The sequence below is a fragment of the Aotus nancymaae genome, unplaced genomic scaffold (genome assembly GCF_030222135.1).
Source record: "Aotus nancymaae isolate 86718 unplaced genomic scaffold, 86718_ANA_hifiasm-v0.15.2.pri h1tg000089l, whole genome shotgun sequence".
In the NCBI taxonomy this organism is placed as follows: domain Eukaryota; kingdom Metazoa; phylum Chordata; class Mammalia; order Primates; family Aotidae; genus Aotus; species Aotus nancymaae.
Window position 1 is genome coordinate 18912015 of NW_026988504.1, and position 26825 is coordinate 18938839.

At 57.4% G+C, this 26825-nt stretch overlaps 2 protein-coding genes across 3 annotated transcripts in view; one reads left to right on the forward strand and one right to left on the reverse strand.

Annotated features, from left to right (window-relative positions):
* Positions 1–864: 864 nt before the first annotated feature.
* Positions 865–23212, reverse strand: LOC105711378 (angiotensin-converting enzyme). Of its 2 annotated transcripts, XM_012444128.2 has the most exons (25): positions 22946–23212; positions 22145–22312; positions 21133–21226; positions 20345–20488; positions 19735–19926; positions 19082–19179; positions 18536–18708; positions 17630–17853; positions 17149–17293; positions 16784–16882; positions 16371–16493; positions 15797–16008; positions 14955–15091; positions 13917–14075; positions 13537–13624; positions 11411–11554; positions 11073–11264; positions 8850–8947; positions 8519–8691; positions 6024–6247; positions 5601–5745; positions 5188–5286; positions 2634–2756; positions 2231–2418; positions 865–2094 (listed from the first exon to the last, which is right to left on the reverse strand). In XM_012444128.2, the coding sequence occupies exons 1-25, from the start codon at positions 23198–23200 to the stop codon at positions 1865–1867; spliced, it is 3927 nt and encodes a 1308-aa protein (XP_012299551.2). In that variant the 5' UTR covers positions 23201–23212; the 3' UTR covers positions 865–1864. The 2 variants fall into 2 exon arrangements, with proteins under 2 accessions (XP_012299551.2, XP_012299552.2); XM_012444129.3 differs by lacking the exons at positions 15797–16008; positions 16371–16493; positions 16784–16882; ... (7 more) ...; positions 22145–22312; positions 22946–23212 and adding an exon at positions 15262–15777.
* Positions 22423–26825, forward strand: part of LOC105711375 (transmembrane ascorbate-dependent reductase CYB561) — a 42854-nt gene continuing 38451 nt past the window's right edge. The window contains exon 1 of the mRNA XM_064369653.1: positions 22423–22467. The gene's annotated coding sequence lies outside the window, so the exon portion shown is untranslated. The remainder of the gene's footprint in view (positions 22468–26825) is intronic.

Below are 26825 nucleotides of genomic sequence, written 5' to 3' on the forward strand. Positions count from 1 at the left end.
GTAATTCCAGCTCTTTGGGAGGCTGAGGCCAACTGAGGTCAGGAGTTCGAGACCAGCCTGGCCAACATGATGAAACTCCATCTCTACTAAAAATACAAAAAATTAGCAGGGCATGGTGACAGGTGCCTATAATCCCAGCTCCTTGGGAGGCTGAGACAAGAGAATTGCTTGAACCCGGGAGGTGGAGTTTACAGTGAGCCGAGATCATGCCACTGCACTCCAGCCTGGGCAATAAGAGCGAGACTCTGTCTAAAAAAAAAAAGGAAAGTGGGTTATGTGATGATGACCTTTGTCTGGTAAACAAAGAGTTTTCAAAACATAGGCTGGGTAAAGGGGGGATAATTCAAGAAGTCTTTATTTAGAGGACGTGTTTATAAATTCCATTGTCCTACGTAATCATAAACTTCCACCCTCTTTCAATCCTAAAATACCTCAGCCCCACATCCTGCCTTACGGAACGGGCCTGAATAGCCAAGCCTGTGTGCAACATACACACAGACACGGACACACACAGTCATGCATGGCAGCTGGAGATGAGGGGGCAGAAACCACAGACTAAGGATACTGGGGGACGTTGGGAGATGGACCTGGCTAGGGTGAAGGCATCAGCAAAGCCCAGAAGAGACTCAGGGTGGAGAGTTCGATGGAGGGGCCAGGGTGGCCAGGAAGCTCCTGGCCCCAGCAAATGGACTGACTTCATTTGCCCGGTTCGAAGTCTGGCATTTAAATATGGAAAAGACAGATATAGTTGTATGAAATGGTAAAAGGGTGTATCACTGTAAATACAGTGTGAGTCCATTTAAAATACACATGTGCTGAGAACAAAAGGTCTGGCAAGTTGTACAAAATGTCAGCAGGGCTTACTTCTTGATGTCGACATAAAGGGCTTTTATTTTTTATTACAGTTTTTGCATTTTCCAAATTTCTACATAAACATGTACATAAAACTCATAAAAATGTCCCTCAAAATGACACTCCCTCCGATGTGGGGCGTGGGGAGTTGTGTGCTGGGACACCAGCAGGGTGGCCACTGGCAGCTCATCCCCGTGCAGGGGCAGCCACGGCAACACTCTGGTGTGGGAGGCCCCTCTGCCCCAGCGTGTTGGAGTGGTTGTCTGAGAGCCAAGCCTGTCCTCGGGAGCAGGGGTACATGGAGCTGATACAGGCAGGAGCTGAGGGAAGCACTAGGCCAGTCTGCGCCCTCCAGTCGGCACCCTCCACGAAGCAGGCCCTCCAGGGTACTCTCCCCGAGGGCAGTCAACGACGGCAGGAGCCTTCCCCTGGGGGGACCTGGCCATTTGTGGGGCAGGGAAAGGCTCCACTGCCGGTGGAAATGTGAGGCCAGCAGCTCAGGGTGTCGGCTTCCCAGAGTCCTCCTGGGTCAGTACCTGGGCCCGACAGGAGCTGCCTGGGGTAGCAGGACAGTGGCCGGCTGCCTGGGCTGTTGGGAAGACAGGTGCTGGGGCCAGGAGGGGCTGGGCAGAGCTCTGGGGATTCTCCCCGGCTCTTGGAGGAGGATGGAGGAAGAAACCCAATAAAGGGACATGCTTGAATGCCAGGGGGCAGGAGAGCAGCCTGTCCCTGTCCCTGTCCCTGGCTTCCCTGTGAGGGACACAGACTCAGATGGGGAGGGCAGGACCTTTAACTGTATTCACAGAGAGACTTGGAGAGGTGGGGCTCCATGGCCAGGAGAAGGAGGCAAGGGCTGGGGCAGCTGGTGGTCTAGAGGATGAGGAAAGGAGGGGGACAGGGACAGGGCGGGAGGAGCAGGGCAGGCTGGGGAGCATCCTTAGCCCCCCGCCCATGTTCCCATCCCAGTCTCTGGTGGGAGGCCCTTGGGCAGGGCACACCCAGCCGGGTCACCTCAGGAGTGTCTCAGCTCTACCTCAGAGCCGAACTGGGGCCCGTGGTGGGGCTGGCGGAGGCTGTGATGGCGGATGCTGAAGAGCTGCTGGCTGAGGCCCAGGGTGGCCACCAGCAGGGCGATGCCCAGGAAGAGCAGCAGCCACTGGCCCACGCGGGCCTGCTGCGGCTCCAGGTCCAGGCCCAGGAAGCTGACGCGGCCGCTGTCTGGGAGGGGCTCTTCTGAGCGAGCTGATCGAAAGCAAGGAGACAGCATGGGCAGGGCAAGGCCACGTGGCAGGGCCAGGGCTCCGAGGTCAGCCACGTGGCCGCCGGGCCTGGGGAGGGGGTGCGGGCCTGGGGCTGGAGGTGGGGCGGGTGGCGGTACCGGAGTTGGGTGTCCAGTTGTACTGCGGCCAGCCCAGCTTCTCCCCGTGCAGCTCATTCTCTGCACGGAGCCAGTCCAGCAGCGGCTTGAAGTAGCTCAGCATGGCCGAGGCGCTCATGTTGGGCTGGCCCGTGATCAGCTGCATGGCTTCTGGCCATGGCTGACTGAAGCCCAGCTTCATGGCGGCCCTGGGGAGGCACGAGGCAGGGAGGCTGAGTCAGAAGGACACGGCCCCTCCTGCCCCAGCCTAACACCCACTCTCCAGGCCCGGCCCAGCTGCAGGTGGGAGTTCCCAGCTCAAGAGCCAAAACGGCAAGTGTTCCCAGAGGAGCCCCAGTGGACGGACCCCTCAGGCCCGGAGGAGCAGGCCAGAGCATGGAAAAGGAGGGCTGAGGACACTCACGCCAGGCGCTGCCCGGCCTCCTTAGACTGGTAGATGTCACACTTGTGCAGGGGGCCTGTGTAGCCAGCCACCTGGCACAGGGCTTCGTGGAACTGGAACTGGATGATGAAGCTGACGAAGTACCTGGAGCAGAGGGCGGCCGTGGCCCGGGGTGGAGTTGGTTGAGGGGCTTGTGCCACTGGGCCCCAGGCCTTTCTGCACAGCACCTGTGATGTGTGTCGAGTCACATGGGCACAGCAGAGCCGAGACCCCCGACCCTGCCCACTGCCGTCACGGCGAGCCCCTCCTGGCTTTAGCATTGTCTGAGCCCCTTCCTACTGTGCCTGTGTACATGCCTCCCACCCACAGGGCTGCCTCCACATCGCAGGAAGGCCTGCTCCATGGGGTCAGGTCAGGGCCCTTCAGAGATCTGGCAGGCGACTTTGGAGGCAGTGAGGTTTTCATCCCTGGGTACATGCAAGTAGAGGCAAGGTGTGGCCAAATGGTCCGTGCGGGTCTGGTGGGGTGGTCTGGGCAGGGAAGCCAGTCCTACATAATATTATCCAAAGCATCAGGAGTTCCCTGGTAGACATCTGCCAGTCAAGGCTGGAGGAGTCTCCCTGGCTTAAAGTCTTGAATGCTGGGTACAAGCCATGTACCACCAACTCCCCTGGTCTTTCCTAAAAGTGTTTTGCGGAGGCTGCTGGTCAGAATACGGAATGTTTTTCTAGAGCAGCCAAGTCTCCTTTGCCCGCCCCTGTTTGGAGAATTGTCTGCATGAAGCTGGGAAGCATGCCACCATACCAGCTGGCTCCCAGGTGATAGCTAGAGCTGACTGGGGATCCCAGGGACCACTCCAGCAGGCAGGTGGGAGCCCTGTCATAAGGGTTGTCTCTGGAGCACCATCTAGGTCAGGCCTGTCTGAGGTGCAATAGGGATGCCCTTTTCCTGGACTCTGGGGGACAGACTTCATCCATCCCACCATCAGTTATTAGCACTTGATGATGTGCTGGCATCATGCCAGTGCCAAGAGGCAAGGTGGGCATGGGTCCTGCCCTTGCTGGGCTTCCAGAGACCACAGGAGGCCAGGGCCAGAGGCAGCCACAGCCCTTTGCGGGTAGCCTTCACTGCCTTCTGTACCTTGACTCCTGGGTGGCCTGGGCTATCTGTAGCCTGGGGGCACCTGGAACTCCAGCCTGAGGTTTCTCCAGCCCCCAGCCTACAGAGAGGCCCCAGATTCCACATCCAGTCCCCAGCCTGCAGAGAGGCTCCAGATCCCACATCCAGCCTTGCGAGCCTGCAGAGAGGCCCCAGATCCCACATCCAGCCTTGCAAGCCTGCAGAGAGGCCCCAGATCCCACATCCAGCCCTGCAAGCCTGCAGAGAGGCCCCAGATCCCACATCCAGCCCTGCCAGCCTGCAGAGAGGCCCAAGATCCCACATCCAGCCCTGCCAGCCTGCAGAGAGGCCCCAGATCCCACATCCAGCCCTGCCAGCCTGCAGAGAGGCCCCAGATCCCACATCCAGCCCTGCCAGCCTGCAGAGAGGCCCCAGATCCCACATCCAGCCCTGCCGGCCTGCAGAGAGGCCCCAGATCCCACATCCAGCCTTGCCGGCCTGCAGAGAGGCCCCAGATCCCACATCCAGCCTTGCCGGCCTGCAGAGAGGCCCCAGATCCCACATCCAGCCCTGCCAGCCTGCAGAGAGGCCCCAGATCCCACATCCAGCCTTGCGAGCCTGCAGAGAGGCCCCAGATCCCACATCCAGCCCTGCCAGCCCTCAGCAAGTGCTCTCCTGGGGGACACAGAAAGAGAGGGGCTGCGCTGGGCACCCTCATCTGTGGCCACGTGACCTGCAGACCTAGCATGTGGACACGTTCCCCTAGAGAGTGACTATTAGTGAGGTCCTGGCCACCCATTCCTGAGCAGGCTGTGTATGAGATGGAACGCTAAGAAGTTAGCCATTGCGCATCCTGTGAAACGGGGTTCACAGGTGAGGAAATGGAAGCTCACAGAAATTGAGGAATTTCTCAAGGAAACAAAGTCATGGAGGCTGGGCTTGAACCCAGTTCTGTCTGACCCCAGCCTGTGACTGTAACTTGCCCCAGCAACCCTACTTCCCAACTTAACTGGCGCTCCAACCCTGCATTTTAGTGTCTAGAAGGGCTTCCAGGTACAATTCAAACTGTACCACAGGCAATGTTCAGTAATAGTAAAAGAATCGCAACCTTGTTTTAAAAGCAAAACCAAACCACGGTGCTGAGGTCATGATCCAGCCACGAATCATGGTTAATGTTAACTACTTAACCAAGTTAACAGGTAACCATTAGCCAATTAGTAGATTGAGTTTCTCTGTTCAAGTATTTGGATGGTCCATACTCTCATGAAAAGAATATTCAAGAAAACAACCATCAGCCTTGGCAGTGGGCGAGTGGCCCAGGCACCTGCACTTGCAGCTGGCTTGCCCGGGTCTGTCCTAACTGGCAGAGCTTGTGGACTGGGCAGCAGCCGCAGTTTAAACACAAAGCTGTGGGCATTGCCCCTCATGGCGTACCCTCTTGCCTTTCCCCTGTTACCTGATGTAAGGCACGCTAGAAGGAATGTGGAACTTGGCCCCTGGATCAAAGTCACCTTGAGTCCTGGGCACCGGGGGGCAGAGGCCCTGGTACTTCAGTCTGTCAAGTGGGAATATATGTTGGAAGGTGAGTTTGGGGGGAACCGGGCTAGGGGTGGCATTTTTGACTTGAAGGAGGGTCCCTGCAATTGGGGCTACACTGGGCACCCCATTCTCCTGCATGCTGTGCCTCTGTGCACAATCACCCCATTTCCCTCATCACTCACACAGACACACGTCATATGCACAGACACAATCATACACACACACACACACACACACACACTTCCCTACCCTGGCCCATCGAGACACTCAGGTGCACGCAGACACCTGCAGAGATCCCCCGGCCCACATCCCATAGGAGTGTTCCAGAACCTGAGGCTCCACCACTCCTGGTTGTAGTTCTCCTTGGTGATGCTTCCATCAAATACCCTCCAGCGCCACTGATCCACGAGATAGCTGAAGGGAATGAAGGCGATCTTTTCCAGTGCCATCTTCATCAGAAAGTTGATGTTGTGCTCTGCAAGGAAAGGGAGCCCAGCCGTCAGACCTGTGCATGGCCTCTGCCAGGTCCTAGCGGCTCGGCCCTGGTGTGCCTGTGATGGGGGAGGGGAGGGGCTGCTGTACTTTTCCCTGCCCTGTGACCTGCCTCCTGGGATGGTCTGGGTGGCTCCCTTCCTCCCCATTGCTCTGTCCTAAGCCTCTGCTCATGGGCCACTAAGTGCCCCTTTCCCACCTCCCAAGATCACCGCCCCTTCTTGCCCCTCAGCCCACCAGGGCCTCCTGCCCCTCTCTCACCAAAGCTGTCGCCCTCGCTGCTCAGCAGGTTGAGACTGTGCAGGTGCTTGGGTGTAGATACTGAGAGGGCTAGCACGTCCCCAATGGCCTCATGGAAGCCGGGGTTGGCACCATCCCTCAAGGCCACGGGCAAGTCTTTGTACTGCATGAAATACTGGATGTGGCCCATTTCGTGGTGGGCCACCACCAGGTCCTCCAAGTTCACAGTGGTGCACTGCTTGATCCTGGGAACAGCGGAGTGGGGGAGAGGGCGTTGGGAGAGGACAGTGAGAAGCCCTGGGGAAAGGAACAGCAGGCCTTGCTATACCCAGGGCAGACCCCAGCACTGCAGCAGGCAGGGACACAGCACTGGGTGGGGGGGTGGAGGGGAAGCACTGAGCGAGCCTGAGAAAGAGGCAATCCAGGGGCAGAAGCCCCTACAGTCAGGTCATTCAGGCCACTCTGCCTCCTGCTTTCCCGAATGACTCCAGCCCCCACCACCTGTTGCTTTCTGACTATACGAAGTGCTTGCTCTAGAGGCACTGGGACACTGTGTACTTTCTAGAACACGTGGCCAGTGGCTTCCTCCCTGAAGGAAACAACTGTGTCTGGGCGATTCTGCATCTCACGTGGCTCAACAGCAACAAAGCTATTCACCCTGAGAATTCTTACGGCCAGGATGAATGGCAGCTGCAGAGCTGCCCAAACTACAAGGTTCAACTGTCTCTCATCAATCCTCCCATCTTCTCACTTATTTATTTAATTTTTTATGTAATGGGGGGCTTGCTGTGTTGCCCAGGCTGGTCTCAAACTCTTGAGTTCAAGCAGTCCTCTCGCCTCGGCTTCCCCATGTGCTGGGATTACAGGTACGAGCCGCCACGCCCGGCCCTTCCTTGTTTTGCAAGCCAATTCAAACTGCAGGGAATTCTCTCTTGGATCTAATCGGAAGCCTTTTGGCTCAGGTGAATCCTGTTTTTCTGTCATTCTCATCAGGGGAGTGGGGAGAGCTGTCAGCATCCTGGCCACAATGAGGCTGGGGTGTGTTCAGCTTCTCCTTGGACTCCCCACAAAAGGGAAGACTCCACAAGGGCTCTCATCCCCCAGATTCTGTCTCCTCTCAGCCCTGTGGCTGCAGTCCTCATGCCTGGAAGGGCCCACTGGGTGTGATTCCAGGCTCCCCATGTCTGCTCTCCTTGTAAGAGACACTTCAGCTGTGTGATTTTGCCACTTCTCTCCAGAGGGAGGGACGTTTCCCCCTTCTCTTGAATCTGGGTGAACCTGTAACCTGCTGTAGCAAAAGAAACATGGCGGAAGTGACTCTGGGCCAGTTTTGGACTTAGCCTTGAGACCTGGCTGCGTCGGTGGTCACCGTGGGGGATGCTGGCTGCCAGGTAATAAATCTGCCCACCTCACATGCCATGCTGGGTGCCCAAGCTAGCCTGGAGAGACGCCTGACCCACCTCCAGCTGTTCCAGCCATCCCACTCCAGGCACCTGATGTCTGAACCAAGAGGCCAGTGGGAACATGTGCCCCAGCATCCGCCTCATGGGAAAAACTGAGGACCTCAGGCGCTAGCCACAACTGAGGCTCTGGACAGATGGCCCCAAATTGAGGCATCCCAGCTGTGAGCACTGTCCCCAGTGGAGGGGGCCTGTAGAGAAAGGCAATTTCCACTGTGTGCTGCCTGAATCCCTGGCCCATAAAACCATGAGCATAATCAACTGTTTTTTTTTTTTTTTTGAGACAGAGTCTTGCTCTGTTGCCCAGGCTGGAGTGCAGTGGCGCAATCTTGGCTCACTGCAACTTTTGCCTCCCGGGTTCAAGCGATTCTCCTGCCTCAGCCTCCTGAGCAGCTGGGACTACAGGCGTGCACCACCACACCCAGCTAATTTTTGTATTTTTAGTAGAGATGGGGTTTCACCACATTGGCCAGGCTGATCTCAAACTCCTGACGTCATGATCCACCCACCTTGGCCTCCCAAAATGTTGGGATTACAGGCGTGAGCCACTGCACCTGGCCAACTAATTGTTTTGTATGGCTAAGCTCTGGGGTTCTTGGTTACATAGTAATAGGTAACTAAGACACCATCCTCCAAGGAAGGCAGCTTCTGAGCCTCTGTCAGGGGCAAGAGTGGATCTGTGCAGAGCCCCTGACATGCTTGTGTGCCTCTGTGTGTCACAGCACGTGCTCCCAGGGAGAGGCCAGCTCTCTGCAGGGGCTGCTCATAAGGAGGGAGGCTGGGCAGCCCACTGTGCTCAAACCCAGGACTGGGACCTTGAGCACTTCCCAGTGGCCAGGCTGACAGAGCTGTTGCACACTCCAGAAGCCCCCAGCAGGTGGATGGGGTTTTCTTGCCAGAAGCCAACGCCTCTCTAGACCCTCAGTCCCAAACTCTGGCCCTGTCCCCGTCCCACCCTGCAGGCTCCAGCTGGGAGACAGGAGTGGAGCCTTTGTTTGGCTCACTTCCCTTGCCCATGGGGCTCAGGAAGGAGGCCTTGGCCCCAGCTGGATGTACCGGAAGTCCTTGCCGTTGTAGAAGTCCCAGGCCGAGGCGTGGCAGACCACCTCCCGCCCGTCGGTTGGCTTTTCCAGCATCGACTTGTTCCAGAACTCTGGAGGCACGGGCAGCAGCCCCAGGGAGGTGAAGAAATCATCAGCCTCCTTAAACATCCTCCTGGGCGTCCAGCCCTGCAAGAAGAGGGAGTTCTGTCCAAACTGGGGGTTCTGGAGGCAGACTGTGTGCGGCGGTGGGGGCCGCGGGGGCAGGGCCAAACTGGAAGGAACTCCTGAATCAGAGGGCCCCTCCCACCCCTGCAGGGCCTCCCCTCCCCTGGGCTGGTGCGGACCTGCTTTAGCATGGCCTCCGTGGTGTCCATCAAGGTGGCTGAAGGGAAGGGCACCACCAAGTCATAGATGTTGGACCAGGTCTGTGCCCACATGTTCCCTGGAGGCGGGGGAGGGCGATGGCAGAGAGAGGAGGGACAAATGTTACTTCTCAGGCTCAGTGCCCTCCTGCAGGAAGAGTGCTCCAGATCCCAGTCCTGCTAATCATAGTGGCATTTCTTTTCTTTTCTTTTTTTTTTTAACACTCAATCTTGCTCTTATCTGCCAGGCTGGAGTGCACTGGCACAATCTCGGCTCACTGCAAACTCCGCCCCTGGGTTCAAGCAATTCTCCTGCCTCAGCCTCCTGAGTAGCCGGGATTACAGGCACCTGTTACCATGCCTGGCTAATTTTTGTATTTTTAGTAGGGACGGGATTTGACTATGTTGGCCAGGCTGGTCTCAAACTCCTGACCTCAGGTGATCCACCTGCCTTGGCCTCCCAAAGTGTTAGGATTATAGGTGTGAGCCACCGCCCCCAGCCCATAGTGGCATTTCTTGAGCACCTATTGTTTGCAAGTTTCGAGGTACCTGACATACATCATCTTCAGTGTGCACATCCAGCCCAGTAGGTCATTACTGCCCTGGCTCTAGGTGGGGGCCTTGCTGGTTACCAGGGCATCCAGGTGGTCTTCACTGTCCATGAGCAGTGGAGACCAGTGTGACTAGCAACCGCTGACACGTGAGGGCATTACAGGTCCCCAGAACGCCTACACCCCGTGGCCACCCCTTATTGGCTCTCCGCCAGGAGCATTGTGTAGATTCACTTTCAATCCTGTCTGCACCCAGGTATTGTCACGATTCCCTTTGGCTAGTAAAGGAAACTGAGGCTGGAGAGTTAAGTGACCCCCTCACCCAGGGCTCTGCAGCTCCTAAGTGACAGGGCTGGGATTGAAAGGCTGGCAGGCCATTCTCTTCACCAGCCACCCTGCCTGTCCCCTCCGCACCACCTGAGGTCGGAGTTGTCTGTAGCTCAGTAACTCTGGCAGGAACCAGCCGTCTCCTTCAGGAGAGGCTGATGCCTCTGAGTCTAGGGTTAAGAAAAGAGCATAATTCTCCAGGACAGAGGAAAAGGAAGAAGGTCAGGATGAGTGGAAGGCTCGGAAACAGATTTGGATTCAAGGCTGTTTCCTGGCCAAGGGAAGTGAAGCTTGAGCTGACACGAGGTGAAGTCTAAAGTGCAAACCAGTGAGAGAGGGTTAGAGTGATGAGTGATGGAGGGGACGTGAGAGAGGAGAGGGAGAGAGGGAGCCAGAGAGAGAACGAGAGAGAGAGACAGCACTGGTGCTGGGTTCCCTTTCCCCTTTTCCCAATTGTCAGGGCCAGCTCTGCCGCAGCTCCCAGGCCACCCTGGGCACGTTGCTTTTCTTCCTGGGGCCTGCGTTTCCCAATTGGTGAACTGACCTCCACTGTGACATCACCAGGTGTTCTTGGTCTCACCAGAGAGAGGCTGAAGAGGGCGGGACTCGCAGACTGTGTGGGGGCTAGACCCACAGCCAGATCGCCCTCTGGGGCCTCTCTTATGGTTTCTAAATGGTCTGACGCCCTGTCTGGTCTCTCTGCTCCAGGAAAGTATTCCTAACATCCCAATAGGGACAGAGAACCAGTAGCCTCTGCTTTGCTTCGGTCCCTGCTGTCCCTTACTGTCCTCCACCACCTACTTCACACATTCGGGGTGTCTGAGATTGCAGCCCGTGGCAAAACAGGGTCCGGGGTTGGACTGGATTTACATCCTCAGGTTCTTCTTTGTTCCAGTTCCCTTGCCCCGAACGCTGAGCCTGTCTTCCCATCCCCCACTTCCCACCCATGAAACCCTGTCATCTTCCGAGGCCATGCTCACAGGCCACCTCTTGGCAAGCCTCCCCAGCTCCTCTCGCAGCCCCTTCCTCGCCCCCCAGGATCGCACACTGTGAGTGCTGGGTGCTGTGGTCTCCCCAACAAGATATTAACTTCTCCCCCATATCCATGGTGACTTGCCCAACATGGGTCTGCAGTGAATGTGGCATCAGATGCAAGCAGGGGGCTCCCATCCCCAGTGCCCACCCCTCTCCAGCCTGGGCAACCTTCCACCAGGGCTGGAGTCTCTCACTCCCCAGCCTGCTCCCTACCCTCTAGTCAGTCCTGTCCCCACCCTCACCCACACGGTATTCGTCTTTACCCTCCTCCAGGCCCGATGTGTGCCCTTACCCAGCAGGTGAGCAGGGATGGGGCCCTCCAGGTTGATGTGCTGGGCCCCGTAGTGGCGGTGCAGGGCCCGGCGCACATAGGCGTGCAGGTTCAGGTAGAGCGGCTGCAGCTCCTGGAAGAGCCGCTCCAGGTCTTGCTCCAGGGATGGCGTCTCGTACATAGACCTCCAGGAGTCCCCTGCATCTACATAGCCTACAGAGGGGACACAGCCAGGCTCTCCCACCTCCTCATCACCTGCCTCCTCCTGGGACCTACCTTTCCCTATTGGGGTCTCAGAGGACCTCTCTGAGGAACCTGAGGGGACCGGAGCACCAGTGGTGTTGGCAGGAGGGTCTCACCGTTGAGCCGGGCTGCCTTGTTGATGAATTCCACGTATTTCGGGTAAAACTGGAGGATGGTTCTCCCCGTCTTGTCTCGCCAGCCCTTCCACGCCCATAACAGTTCTTCGTATTTCCGGGATGTGGCCATCACATTCGTCAGATCTGATAGGGGGTTGAATGGCTTGAGCTCCAGCCCCTAGCTCACCTCCCATCTGCTTGTAAGGGGAGCTCAGAGAATTTCAGAGCTGGAATGAAATTGGCGAGACCACATAAAATTGACTGCATAGGCAGCAGGTCTAGAGAAGTGGGAAAAAGGATGGGAGTGGCTCTCCGGAGGCGGCTTATGGTCCCCCGCCTGGGGCCACAGGCTGCAGACAACTGCAGAGCCTCAGCAGCCCTCTGAGGGCCATGCTGGAGCCTCTCTCCTTTCTTTCTTTCTTTCTTTTTTTTTTTGGAGACAGAGTCTTACTCTGTTGCCCAGGCTGGAGTGCAGTGGTGCCATCATGGCTTACTGCAGGCTCAAGCGATCCTTCCATCTCAGCCTCTCTAGTAGCTGGGAGTACAGGCGTGCACCACCACACCCAACTAATGTTTTGTATTTTGTTTGTATTTTAGAGATGGGGTCTAAAATATCTAAAAAATTCCATTGTATTTTAGAGATGGGGTCTTGCCATATTGCCCAGGCTGAGCTCAAGCGATTCTTGTGCCTCAGCCTCCCAAGTAGCTGGGACTACAGGCATCTGCCACCATGCCCAGCTAACTTTTGTATTTTTAGTAGAGATGGGGTTTCACCATATTGGCCAGGCTGGTCTCAAACTCCTGGTCTCAAGTGATCCACTTGCCTTGGCCTCCCAAAGTGCTGGGATTACAGGTGTGAGCCACCATGCCCTGCCAGGCTCCCTCGCACTTGGCATGTGCATACCCACATCCACAACTTGTAGGCCAAACCCCGTCCTGGGAAAACTGTTTCTCCTGTTTATTTTCCATTTCCCCTTCTATATGTCATTGTTCTTTTTTTTTTTTTGCTAAGTAAACAAATTAATGACCATTTATTTCCAAAGGCAACTGCAGAAACCATTTCAGTACAATCAAAAGATTTTACAAAACAGAGAAAACACATTACAAAATGCCCCAAGAGGTGAGCAAACTGGTAGGGTCACAGAGCACGCAAGAACCAGCCTTACCCTGCTGCTGTTGAGGGAGAGTACAAAGACTGGTTCTAAAGAGAGCCACTGTGTGGGGTTTCAGGGGAGACAGTGAGGGTTCTGCCCAGTGCATAGCAATCCCAACTGGAAATCGAGGAAGGATAGGGGTAGGGGAAGAGGGGCAGAGGCATTTGCTAAGCTCCTGGCAGAAACCATTGCAGATCAGCCTATCATATTCTCTTCACTACAGTAACACCAATATATATGTCATTGTTCTAATGTGGGAGCTGGGCCGGGGCAGGAAAGATTCATTTCTGGGTGGAGATTACTTATGGAAGAATGTTTATGCCTCAAGTTCTCCAGCCCTGGAGAGGGTGGGCTGAGAGGGAGCTGGGAGGGATCTGTGTGCAGGTCCGTGTCAGGGATGAGCTCTTTCAAAGCGGCTGCGGTAAGGACCAGCCAGTGGAGAGAGCAGAGAGGACAGCAGGAAGTGGTGGGGTGGGGGAGGGAAGTGAGAAGAATCAGAGGGTCAGATTCTAGTCTGGCGTTTTCAGGGGCTGTGTGACTCAGTTTCCTTATCAGTCACTGGGAGAGGGGTCCAGGTAAGCCAGAGAAGGTGAGGAAGTGAAGAGCAGGATCACAAAAGGAGGCCAGGGGGAGCTAGAGTCCCTGAGTTTCCCCCATTTGGAGTCCAAGCCCATGAAATACAACTTTGAGATCCCATTGCTCTGAGGGGCGGCATGCAGTGAGGACAGGAGAGAGCAGAGACCCTTACGCAGAGGGCAGCTCTGAGGGAGGGCAGCAGATGGGGCGTGGTATGAAGTAGGTTCTGGCTCTCAGTGGGCAGAGAAGCCCCCCTCATGGAAAACAAAGAAGGGCATTTCCTGGGCATGCTGACCCCACGAGCGAGGGGAGCCCAACTCTTCGCTCTCGCCCCAGCACCCCCGGGCCCCTGCCTGCCCCAACCCTCACCTCTCATTCCCACACGTGAGCTCTCACCTGGCTCGAGCTGCAGGCAGCTGCCATTCGTGTGGCACACAGTGGCCACGCTGTAGGTGGTTTCCATGTCCAACAGGATCTTGTTGTACTGCAGGAGGAAGGAGAGAGGCAGTGAGCTGTACTCCTCTACACTCTGTCTCTCTGCGGCCTGCACTGCCCCCAGATCCCATGGGCTGGTGGCGGCGGCGGTGGGGGCGGGGGGCGGTGGCGGGTAGAGCTGGGAAGCGCTGCCTTCTCGGCAATTCTGAGGTGCACGTCGCATGGCATAAGCCATGACTTGATTCATCGAGTGTATCAAGCAGCGTGAAGGCCAGGCCAGACCCTGTGCTGGGCTCACGGCCCCAGGATTCCCCTCTCCCCATTCCTTGCAAGCCACACACCTCCTCCAGCTCCTGGGCAGGCAGCGCTGCCCGTTCTAGGTCCTGAACCTTCTTGAGGATCCGCTTGATAGTGGTGTTCTGAAAGTGGCTCACATCAAACCTCCTGGCCTGGGTGCCGTACTGCAGCGTATAGTTGGCTATCTGCATGTTCTTCTGCAGCTGAGGGCACAGGGGGATGGTGTCATGGGGCCCAGGAGCTCTGGAGCAGCCTCTGAGCAGGAGGCCCCATGGGGGAGCTGAGGGCTGGAGGTGGTGGCGAGGGGGCAGTGGAATGAAGTTGCAGCCTTTGCCTCTAAGACCCTCTGCAAGCTGTACTGCTGACGTCCTGGATGCAGTACTCACCCTCCCCAGATGCCCTCGGTCAAGCCACACATATCCAGGCAGGGGCAGAGAAGAGAAGCCCCCCACGTGTCTTAAAGGCTCTTAGGGAGGAGCCAGCTTGCGATTAGCTCTGTGGCCTCTCTGAACCTCAGAGTTAATAACAACTCCCATCTGTACAATGGGAATAAGATCACCGACTATTTTGCAAGGCTGTTGAGAAAAAGATGAGGCAACAGATTGAAGCGCCAAGGAACAGTAGCTGTGTGGCTCACCGTGACATAATCTGTGCTCGGCCAAACGGGCAAGGGAGGAGGGGAGAGAGGAAGCGTAGCCCCCTTTTGTAGAGGAGACAAATGGGGGATTCAGTCTTTTAAAAAATGACTTGAGCACCACTTATGTATGTACAAATTATTCTGTTACTAGAGATTGATTTTTATTTGTTTGTTTCAATAGAGACAGGATCTTGCTATGTTGCCCAGGCTAGTCTCCAACTCCTGGCCTCAAGTGATCCTCCCACCTCGGCCTCCCAGAGACTGATGTTTAAGGAAAGGAGCATTGCTCAGGCATTGAGTAAATGTCCCCCAAAATCTGAAATTGAGTACTGTTTTAGGCATTCAATTTAAAACGTGGTGGCAGCCCCACTGCGTGGTGAGCGGGAGAGCATCTCTGTGTGTCTGCGCATATGTGCAGGTTTGGAGGTGGGGAGGCGGCTCTCACTAGAATGCTGCCGGTCTCTGTGGTGATGTTGGTGTTGTAATTCCAGTTGGCCTCGGCGTACTCGTTCCACACCACCTGGGATGTTCGGTCATATTCCTCCACGAACTTCCTGGCCTCAGCCTCATCGGTCACCAGGTCTGTGGGACAGAGTCGGGGGAAACAGACAAGCCTCTCCCTCCCCTCTCCAGGTTTGTGGTCTCACGCGAAGCTGTTAACCGTCTCCCACCCCCTTGTACCTTGCCCCTGTCCCTACCTGGCCCTACCTCTCCCACCCCTGCTGTCCTGCCCCTGCCCTGCACGGTCCCACTTGGGTTCTGGGCTGATGTCTGGCTGGCTGTCGCCTGGTGGGTGGTTGTCTGGCTGCTGGTTGTTGCCTGGCTGCTTGTCCCATGGGTGACCGTCACTTGTCTGGTTACTGCCTGGCTGGGGACCAGCAGGGGGTTCCCGTAGCACAGCAACAGGAAGAGGAGGCTGGGAAGTCCTGCAGTAGCCCAACCTTGGCCCATGGCCACAGGAGAGCAAAGCCCTGCAGCCACTGTCCCCGGGCCAATAAGAGTGGAGCTCGCAGTGTGACCTCATAGAGCCCTGTGTCTGGCCCTGGAGGTGGGGGTGGGGGACCCTCAGGTCTGAGCATACCCTCTCTAGGATGCTGGGAGAAAGACATGCCTGTCCCCACTTCTAGGCCCTGCTGATGAGTTGGGGGTTGGGGGCGGGCTGTCTGGCCCTCCAGGACAGGGTGCCAGGGATCAGCTGGGGGGAGATGACCAGGAACCTGGGGCCTGGGCCAAGCCCAGAGTTGAAGGCCTGCCTTAGCCCTGCACCACCCTCACTCGGGGCTTTACCAATGCCCTCTGGGTAGTTGTCGGGCAACGGTGGGCGCCACTGGTACTCTGGCCAGCCCAGGACCTCGCCGTTCTTCTGGTTCTGCTCCTGCAGCCACTGGGTGACTGGCTGGAAGTAGTCGAGCAGTGGCTGGGCATCCAGGGCATCTGAGCCGACCATCTCCTTCAGCACTTCCTGCCAGGGCCTGGAGGAGCCAGCCTGCAGCACCTTCCTGTTGGGCAGAACAGGTACCATGGGCACAGGGGACTCAGGCTGGAGTCTGCTCCTGGCCCCCAGCCCACATGCCCCTGGCCGCTTCCGCCCCCTCCCCCACCACTGGACTGTGGGAACTACGGCAATAAGACCCTGGGACTTGGGATCTGTGAGGGTGGCAAGGGGCACTTGTCTCGCCCTATGCCAGCCAGAAAGCACACTCAATAAATACTTGATGAGAGAGTGAGGAGACAGGCACCCACATCAGTCCAGCTCTGTGATCGGCGCCCCACCCCATCGGAGCAGCCAGCTGCCTCCTGCCACACCCTCTGCCAGCCGCTCCCCTCTGCCTCCCACTTGCCCCCGCTTCCCGTCACACACCGGAGCTTGGCCCCTGCCTTGGTGGACTGGTAGATGTCACACTGGTGCAGTGCACCCTGATAGCCTGCCTCCTGGCACAGAGCTTGATGGAACTGGAACTGCAGGACAAAACTCACAAAGTACCTGCAGGGACAGGTGGGAGTTAGGGAAGATCGTGGGAGGCCAGGAATGGGGGTCCCTCGCCCAGGTACCATCCAGCTTCCTGCAGGGCAGAGGCTGGACCAGAAGCTATCTTGTGGGAGAAGGGAGACCCAAGACGGGCTCAGGAGAGAGGGCCACTCTAACTCCAGGCCTTTGGATCTGGAAGAGCATGGGGACAAGCCCTGGGGATGAAGCAGCTAGGATCAGAGGAGGAGGAGAAGGGGACTGGGTGTGTGACAGTACTGTGGCGGGTGGGGTAGGGGTGCTAGTACCTGATGTATGGTGTCACATTTGGGACATGAAACTTCGCTCCAGCATCAAAGTGGGTTTCATTTCGAGTGACAGGAGGACAGATCCCCTGATATTTGGTTCTGGAAAAGGATGGTTAAATTGTCTTAGGGCCTAGAGGTTGCACACAGATGAATTTAGCTTTTGCAGAAAAGGCATTTCCACCCAGCAACTCTTCCCCATCCTGAGGAACTGGGGAAGACTTCCTGGAGGAGGGAGTTTCAGGCAGGAAAGGAGAAGGCGGTGGGTCACAGGAGGGGGACATCATTAGAGAGGAGAGGCTAGAGCTGGCTGAGTCAGGAGGCTGGGGAGGGCTATCTGGGTGAAGGCTTTCTACTCATCCTCTCACCGAAGATACCACCAGTCGAAGTTGTAGCGGGAAGGGGGGGTACGCCCACTAAAGACCCCCCAGCGCCACTGGTCCACCAAGTAGCCAAAGGGCAGGAAGGCAATTTTTTCCAGTGCCATCTTTAGCAAGTAATTGATGTCACTTTCTGTTGGGAGATGAGAGGAGAGGGGAGAGGAGGTCAGAGGGAGAAAGGGGTCCCCTAGGAGTGGTGGGCTGGGGGGGCAGCAGGAAGCGAGGCTGGGAAGATGCAGAGAAGGTAAGGCTGGCCCTCGAGACCCTGGGCCCTGGTTGGAAGAGGACCCTCAGGTGTATTGAGCTAGGCTCAGTGTGCGTTGTGAGGCTCCGGGTGGGTCCTGAACCCTGCCTGACCCGGGGCTGGGAGGCAGAAGGGCAGAGCTGAGTGGGGCAAGTGAGGTCCTGCTGCAGGGGTGTAGGTGGGGTGTAGGTGAGGCTGGGCGGGGGTCTCTCCACCCTCCCATACCTGTGTCATTGGTGACATGATCCAGTAGGCCGATTTTGTACAGATGTGCAGGAGTGGAGACCGAGAGCGCCAGCACATCCCCGATGGCCTCATGGAAGCCAGGGTTGGCGCCCTCGCGCAGGGAGACGGGCTGGTCCTTGTACTGTAGGTAGTACTGCACGTGGCCCATCTCATGGTGCACAGTGGAGAGCTGGTCCATCGTGACCCGCGTGCACTGCTTGATCCTGGTGCATAGAGAGGGCAAGGGTGAGGGTGAAGGAGGGGCAGGACAGGGCAGGGCCAGCGCACAGGGCAGATTGGCACCTGAGAGACCCTGGGGCATGAAGCCGAAGTAGAAACAAGCAAAAAAATTTTTTTTTGAAACGGAGTCTCGCTTTGTCACCCAGGCTGGAGTGCAGTGGCATGACCTCAGCTCACTGCAACCTCTGCCTCCTGGGTTCAAGCTATTCTCCTGCCTCAGCCTCCTGAGTAGCTGGGATTACAGGTGCCCGCCACCACCCCCAGCAATTTTTTAAAATATTTTAGTAGAGAGATGGGGTTTTGCCATGTTGGCTAGGCTGGTCTCGAACTCCTAACCTCAGGTGATCCACCCGCCTCAGCCTTCCAAAGTGCTGGGATTACAGATGTGAGCCTCTGTGCCCAACTGAAACAAGCAAATTCTTTACCCTGCCCTGGCTCACCAGCACTCTGGCTTTCTCCCTCCGTTCCAAGGTACAGAGGTGACTATTTATCAAAGCTGCCAGGGAAGGTGGACTACTGGGCCTCCTATGCCCCCTAGCCCTGGAATAGACCAGCTCTCAGCCAGTGCTGGGGCAGGGTAGAGGCAAGCCTGGGAACCAGCTTCCCCGTGCCTGGGCTGCCTGCCTTTCCCAGGGACCCAGAACCCTGCTCTTCCCATGTGTAGACCTGAAGTCTTTCCGATTGTAGAAATCCCAAGCTGAGGCATGGCACACCACCTCCCGCCCGTCGGCCGGCTTCTCCAGCATCGACTCTGCCCAGAACTCTGGAGGCATGGGGGAGAGCCCCAGGGAGACGAAGAACTCCTCTGCCACTCGGAACATGTGTGTGGCATTCCAGCCCTGGAGGCGGGGTGGGGAGACAGGTCAGGAGGAGCCTGCTCTGGCTGGTCTGGGGACAGGACTGGGGTCCCCCTCTCGGGTCAGCTCCCTGTGCATGAAAGCTTCTCTGCTCTGTGGCCTCCACTCCCCGAGGCAGGGCCCTTACTGCCCACAGCAGATGAGTGAATGTTCATTGCTTCTCTCATCCTGCCACCGTGGAGCCTGGAGGGAGGAGCTGGCACCTCACCAAGGGTACCCACCCCAGCTCACTGCTCCTACAAACACACCAGGCTGCTGCTCGGTACCCAACCCCTTCCTGCCCCTGTGCCCATCTCTGACTCCCTCTTTTTGCTCCCCGCACTCCTGCCACCCCAGGCCTGAGCCCAGAGCTTACCTGCTGCAGCATAGTACTAGTGACATCAAGGTTGGGCTTGTCCGGGAAAGGCACCACCATGTCGTAGATGTTGTCCCAGCTCTGGGCCCACATGTCTCCTAGATGAGGAGGGGGACAGCTTGGCTTCCTGCTGGCTGTGCCTGCTTTTCCATGCCTCGCTGAGCAGCAGCCTGGGGCCAGCATCTGGACCCTGGGGCCCTCAAGGGCTACAGGAGTGGCTTACAGCTAGGAATCTCACACATCAGTCCTATCCACACTCCTCTGAGGGCCACATGTCCTGGGGCTGCCAGATGCTGCCACCATCCTTTCTGGCTGTGCCAGGTCCTGGCCACTCAACTCTGAGGCAGGGCCACGTGGCTCGTTTCTTTAGGCATGAACTAGGTTGATGGCTCCTCCTCTGGACCTGGGGCCAGAGCCTTTGGATTGATCCCTAGCTCTCTGACCACTGGGTCCCTCATGACCCTAAGCCTCAGGGTCCCCATCTATAAAGTGGGATGGTGAATGGTCTGCTGCGTGCAAAGCGAACAGTATGATGCCCCACACATGAGATGTGATGGTCGCGACCCGACTTCCCTTACCCTGGACATCTCCCCACCCCAACCCGGGACCAACACTTCCCTGGGACTCATGTGGAGGTAAGGCCAGGTTCTTACCCAGCAGATGAGCAGGGATGGGTCCCCTGAGGTTGATGTATCTGTCCCCGTATCGGCGATGCAGTGCGCGGCGGACGAAGGCATGGAGGTTCAGGTAGAGGGGTTCCAGCTGTTGGTAGAGCTGCTCCAGATCGTCCTCGAAGGTGGGGGAGTTGTACCAGGAGCGCCAGTAGGCCCCAGTGTCTGAGAAGCCTGGGGACATGGAGCGGGTATGCAGCTGAACCCAAAGGCTCAGACCTCAGCCTCTCAGCTCAGTCGGCTCTTCCACTGGCTTGAGGCCCATGGATCTGCAGCTAGCTGGAAAATTGGCTTGGGGGCTGCCACTCTACAATTTCTAACTAGCTGCAGCCAGCTAAACAGATCCTGGAGGGTCCCAGAGGCAAACAGGAGCACTAGAGTCAGAAGCGACCACAGGAAGGCCATGTGGGGCAGGCCGGCAGCATGGCCCAAGCACACTGGGTGCAGGACGGTCCCATCTCCACTTGCTGGGAAACTCAGGGCCGTCTGGAATCATCGTCCCAGCTGCTCTGCCTGCCCTTGGGCTGGGGCTCCGGGGAGACAGCTGAGAGGGCACCTGGCATGGTTCCTGGACAGGGAGGGGCCTGCTCACCATCCTCCTTGTAGGCTTCATTGCTGAGGGCAGTGAAGTCCTCGTACAGTGGTTTCAGTGGGATTCCTGCAGCGTTGTGCCAGCCCTCCCAGGCAAACAGGAGCATGGCGTAGCTTCTCGAGGAAGCCAGGATGTTGGTGAGTTCTGAGACACAGGCAGGCAGGGTCGGTGAGGAGGCCTCCATTCAAAATCTGCAACTGCCTACCCAGAGGCTGCACCAGTCCTCACTGCCCCCACCAGCTTCCAGGGCCGCCTACAAGCCGAGTGGGAGGGGGCCGGGAGCTACAGAAACACCCAGGCAGGGCCCCCGCCACTGTAGACATGACCATCTAAGGTGGTTGACACCCAAAGGCCAAAACTCAGACAGAGGCTTGGTGGCCTATTGGTTGGAGTGTCTTCCTCAAAGCTGTGTATAAATGGGGCTAGAGTGGGGCTTAAGGGGAAGCCAGGAAGGGTCCCTGGCCTGAGGGCTCTTGGGTAACGTGAGAGGACCCACCAAAGGGCAAACCATGCAGCCAGGAGGAAGGCCTAGGGGTGATGGGAGAGGCTGAGGCACACACAGAGGTGGCGGCATGGGTGCAGGCCTGGCTTCCAACCTTCCAGCTGGAGGTTCGATAAGTACATTTGCCAAGAGAAGCAGGGCATGGGGGCATCTGCACTGTCCTGCTCCAGTTGGAGGAAGGGCAACACCTTTGGGTTTATCTGCTCTCTCCACAGACCCTACACAACTGCACGGTCCCGAGTGCAGTAGGGCAATGCGGGGGTGCTGGGGAGCTGCAGGGCGGTACCTGGGTCCAGGGACCAGCAGGTGGCAGTCTTGTTGGGGAAGCAGACCTTAGCGGTGGAGTAGATCCTGCTCATGTTGCTTAGCAAGGTGTTGTACTGGGGAGTCAGAGGGGAGTAATGTTCCGGTGACCGGTCGGCCCCCAGGACATCTGCCCTTCCCTCCCCTTCCCTCGCTGCTAGAAGGAGCCCACAGAGGGGATGTGGCTTGGACAAGGCCACTCAGTGGCACCAGGGCACTTCTGATCACTAACACCCGAGTCCCCTGCCAGTGGAGGCAGCCTGTGGAGTGGGAGACAGGAGTCTTGAAAGTCAGGGTCAAGGTCAAGTCCCAGCTTGGTGCTGCCCTGCAGTGAGGGCAAATCCCTCCCATTCTCTGGCTTTGGTGAGTTCTGTCTTTCTCAACCTCTTTTTTTCCTCTCTCTCTTTTTTTTTTTTTTTCTGCAGGGGTAGGGGGAACTCTGCTGCCCAGGCTGGGGTGCAGTGGTGCAATAATCGCTCACTGCAGCCTTGACCTTCTCAGCTCAGGTGATCCCTCCCCCTCAGCCTCCACGGTAGCTGGGACTGTAAGTGCATGTACCACCAAGCCCAGCTAAGTTTTTTGTACTGTTTTTTAGAGACAGGATTTTGCCATGTTGGGAAAGCTGAGTCTCAAACTCCTGGGCTCAAGCGATGCACCCACCTCAGCCTCCCAAAGGGCTGTGATTATAGGCGTGAGCTACCTCACTCAGCCCTTCTCAACCCTTTCAAGGAAGCTCATCAAGCAGCCTAGGGAGAAGCTTACTTGAATTGGCTTCCTATTCCAGAATGCTTCCTTTAATAGAAAGTAGCTCCCCACCCCGTCTCCAAGAAAAATCAATGCTTCGGGAAGCCATTCTGTGCTTATCTGGGCTTTCCCTTCAGCCAGGGCCCATGTGGATGCCAGGGTCCCTCCCTCCCTACTGGGCTGCTCTCCTCCGACCCCTACGATGGGGCACTGGGAGGCTGCTCCCAGCTCTACCTTGGCCCTCAGCCCACCTGCTGCCGCTTAGCTAGGGGCAGGTTGGCAGGACCCAGGGTGCGCACAGCTCCGATGATCTTGCGCAACTCCGGGTCCGTGAAGTTCTGCCAGATCGGTTCATACAGCTCCTTGGCCTTCTGGCCCCAGGCCTCTGCAAACTCCTGGCTGAGCAGGGCTGCTTCCTCCTGTGGGCACCAGGAGGGCAGGGAGGGTGTAGGGAGGACCTCGCTTAGGTGCACGCCATAGAGGGGAGGCCACGGTGCTGGGGGAGGGGAGGAAGGCCAAGGGCTTCCAGAGCCCGGGCCCTGGGGAGACCCCTGCGGAGATCCCTGCGGAAGACGTGAGTTTGCGGAAGCCGCGTTTCCTACTTCTAGGGGGAATCTGCCTCATGGGAACGGTGGAGCAGAAACTGGGACCAGAAAAGAGGCTGGGCGAGTGGAAGGTGAATGGACAGTGCAGGGCGGTGACAGCGACAGCGTCCAGAGGTGACCAGGCAGCGGCCCGTGAGCTCGGGGCCCCAGAGCCAAGCCCAGCACCATCGGCTAAGGTTCTGTGGCCCCTGCCCGGTCCCCGGGCGCGGCGTCCTAGGATCCGGGTCTCGGAGGAGCCCGCCTCATCCATCCAACTCGTGCATGGTGGGGCGCAGGCCGTGCTCGTAGCCCGGAGCTCCAGCCCCGTGGCTGACGGTTGGAGCGGGGGTGGGGGGTCGGTGTGGGGTTCGGACCCGGGGAGCCCGCCTGCCCGCCCCGCAAGCTGGTCGCGCGCTGTGATTGGCCGCCGCGGCCCCGCCCCGCCCCCGCCCGGGCCCAGGCGCCCACCTGGCGCCGCGCGTTCTCCGAGGTGATGTTGGTGTCGTGCGCCCAGCTGGCGGCTATTCTCTGGAACAGCACCTGCTCGGCGCTCGAGTTGTAGCTCTGCGCAAAATGCTGCGCCCCGGCCTCGTCGGCGGGAAAGTTGCCGGGCTGCAGCTCGGGGTCCAGCGCCAGGGCGGGCGGCGGCGGCAGCAGCAGCAGCAGCAACGGCAACGGCAGCAGCGGCGGCCCCGGCCCTCCGTGGCCCGAGGCGGCCCCCATTGCGCGGTGCGCAGTGCTCAGCGCTGCCCCCTCTCCCGCGCCGCGGCCGCCCTGCGGGTTATAAAACCCGATGCCCCCCCGCTCCCGCCCCGCCGCGGCTTCCTCCTCGGCTCCAAAGTCCCCCGCCGCGCGGGCCGAGATTCCTGGCCCGCCCCGGGCAGGGGCGCGGGCCGGGGAGGGGCCAAGGTGCAGCCTGGGGGTGGTGGGGTGGCTCTGGGTCGGGCTCCCGCTGAGGAAGCTGGGGAAAGGGCCTCCCCTCTTCTGAAGATGGGGACCCGGCAGTTTGCCAGAACATCCGAGCCTGCCCATCCCGCGGCCGCGCAGCCTCGGCCGGGGCTCAGGAGCCCGGCGGCCTCCGGCTCGATTTTCCCGGCCCAACCCCCCGGTCCTTCCCGGCTCCAGAGTGACAAGGCCGGGCCCCGGGAGCTGTCTGCAGGCGCCGCTCGTGCAGCGGGGATGGGGCCGATGGGTCCCGGCGGGCTTCTTCACTAGGCCGTGGTCGAGAGGCGGGGACGTCGCCTGCCGGGTGTGGCGGGAGACCTTAGGTGTCCTGCAGGCGCTTCCGGGAGGTGTCGCAGAGGCTCAGGGCAGCTGGCGCACCTGGGGCTTGGAGTGGGGGCTGCGAGGAAGGGGGAGAGAAAGGGGGCGCTGCTCTGGGAGGGGGAGCCACAGAGCGTAGGAGCTTTGAAGCGCCTGCCCTCTTCCCCCGGGGACACGGGCTGCCAGTCAGTCGCTCAGCAGAAAACATCACACAGGATCCCTACAGAGTCCTAGAGCCCGAGGCTGGCAGGCTTTGAGAGCGACATAAAGCCTCAGAGATGCGAACAACCCCCTCATTTTACAGATAAAGAAACTGTCTTTCAGGTTGAGAGGCTTGCTCCAAGTCACCTCAGGTCTCCACACTCCCCTGTCTTCCTGTCTCATCCACGTGTCCCTCAAAGTGACAAGTGTGGGGGAGGGAGGACGGTGTTGTCCTTTTGGCGCACAGGGCGGTTGTGGAGGCCACCTCAGCACCATGGCATCTGCCCCCAGAGGCAGGAGGCCCCTTCACCCTGACAGATGCCCGATGGCACGGTGGGAGGTGGGGAGATGGAGGAACCGTGGGTTGAGGCTGGGTGATGGGATCAGGGAAGGAGTCAGGGACAGCTGCTCCTGAGACCCCAACCCATTAGGCTGCTGGGGGCTGCTGGGAATCACTTGGGCTTCTGGGTGAGTGGGGGCTGCTGTCTGGGGCTCTGAGGGACACGTGTGGCTTGCTGTGCAGCATGGAGTGTGTGTGCAGGAGGCTGTGACACCACGTATCCCTGTGAGATTGCGCTGACTTGTCAGATGATGTGGTGCCAGGGGAGAGGGTGCGGTGGGGTGAGGAGGAAGGTGGCTGTCCCCAGCCCTAGGGGGAGAAGGCAGGGCCTTGTTAAACACTGGCCGGAGAGGGGCCAGTGAGAGGAGAGCTAGGGGCAGGCCTGGGCCCTGGCCCCCTTTGCCAACCTCCTTCCCAACCTGTGGTTTTCCCTCACAACTCCTCGCTGCCCAGTTTGGCTTGGAAAGTCAGTGGGTACCAGGGGACATGGGTGCACTGCAGGGCCGGCTGCATGGCTGGGGGCTGGGCATTTGTGATCAGAGCAGCCCCAATGAGGGCAGGGGAGGGCAAGGTGGTGGCCTGGGCTCTCCTCCCAGGAGCCACCCTGCTCTCAGGGGTCCGAACAGCTTGTTCTTCCAGGCTTTGAAGGCTGTGGATGTCTGTGTGCAAATGAGCTGCTGTCTTCTGGGAGGAAGCAGTCTCTCTGCCGGCAGAGGCTTGGGTCAGGGAGAGACGAGAGTGGGGCCCTGTCAGCCCCTGAAGGAGGGTGTCCAAGGGAGGGGAGATGAGTGGAGGGGAGAAGAGCCTGAAGCCTAACCTGTATCTAGAGACCCTCAGCCAGAGGCCAGCTTTGCTCTGAAGAGCTCCTGAGAGCCCTGTTCAGGAGGATGGAGGGCAGGCATTGCTTCTGCTGGTTCATGCTCTGGTCTGACTGTGCGACCGGCATTTCCTCAATGTCTATAGACCCTGGGTTAGGGACTGTGTCAGCTAAACAGCTTCTGCCTCCACTTCCAACAGGGATGGAAGGTCATCGAAGTCTTCTCCTGGACCTGGAGCAGCTGATACCAGGGCTGGGGGAGGCATCACCTTGCACCTCCCTCAGTGTCGCACTTTATTAGAATGGCTTGTTAAATCTCCCAGCTTCTTCACTAAATTGTATGTTCCTGGAGGGCAGAGATGGTGTCTGGCTTATTCTCTGTAGTTTTCCCAGAGTTTAGCACGATGCCTGGCACAGGGCACAACCTCATCCAAGGAAGGGTGCAGAGGAGAGAGGAAATGACCCACATTCATATTCACACTCCGGGGGTGAGCTCACAGCCTCCTGCAGGAATAACACGTGAAGAACCAGACTTCATTAATTTGGAATTTGCAATAATATAGACACTGCATCTTTAAGCCCAATGAGTAAAAATTAAAAATATCTTCTATTTTTAGAGTCTTACTCATGAAGGAGAAGGATAAACAGAAAGATATAGCTTACATTTGTATAGTGCTTTAGTGCGAAATTCTTGTGTATAAACAATCTAATTTGGTATTTACAATAACCTTAAGAGGTGGAAAGAGATAAGGCAGTCTGGGCAGTCAGCCACCTCCTCGGCTGCCATCACAACAAAGAAGAAGGCTCAAATCCTGCAGGAGGATGTCATTATGAATAGGCTGGCACAGAGAGCCACAGAGACCTGACCCACTCGAGGAAACTCGGTTGGCTTAGGACTCTCTGATCATCTCTCTTCCAGGAAGTACAGGTCACCAGTTACCACAGGAGAGAAAAACATGGCTCAAAAATATGCTCAACAATGGAATAGAATTGAGAGTCCAGAAGTAAACCCTTACAATTATGTTCAATTAGTTTTGACAAGGCTACTAGGGCAATTAAATGGGGAAGAAAATATTTTTTAACAAATGGTGCTGGGACAGCTGGATTTCCACATATAAAAGAATGAAGTTGGACCCCTTTATTATACGATATACAAAACTTGGGGCTGGGTGTAGCAGTTCATGCCTGTAATCCCAGCACTTTGGGAAGCTGAGGTGGGCTGATCACCGGAGCTTAGGAGTTTTAGACCAGCCTGGGCAATATGGTGAAACCTCATCTCTACAAAAAAATTAGCTGGGCGTGGTGGCACATGTCTATAGTCCAGCTACTTGGGAGGCTGAGGTGGGAGGATCGTTTGAGCCCAGGAGGTTGAGGCTGCAGTGAACCATGATCGTGCCACTGCACTCCAGCCTGAGTGACAGAGTAAGACACTGTCTCAAAAACGAAAACAAACAAACAAAAAAACCAACTCAGAATGGATGTTGATGTAAGAACTAAACCATAAAACTTTTAGAAGAAAACATAGGCATAAATCTTTGTGACCTTGGATTAGTCAGTCAATGGTTTTTTAGATACGATGCCAAAAGCATAAGTGATGAAAGAAAAAATAGATAAATTGGTCTTCATCAAAATTTAAAACTTTTGTGCTTTAATGGACACTATCAAGAAAATGAAAAGACAACCCAGGGGATGAGAGAAGATATTCGTAAAGTGTGTAGTACAGCAGC

Coding starts and splice junctions, on each gene's coding strand:
- LOC105711378 (XM_012444128.2), bottom strand. CDS start 23,200: ATGGGGGCCGCCTCGGGCCACGGAGGGCCGGGGCCGCCGCTGCTGCCG. Junction 16,494..16,783: donor AATGTGACACCATACATCAG/GTACTAGCACCC, acceptor CTGTCCCTGCAG/GTACTTTGTGAGTTTTGTCC. Junction 14,076..14,954: donor CAGAGACCGGCAGCATTCTA/GTGAGAGCCGCC, acceptor CTGTGCCCTCAG/CTGCAGAAGAACATGCAGAT.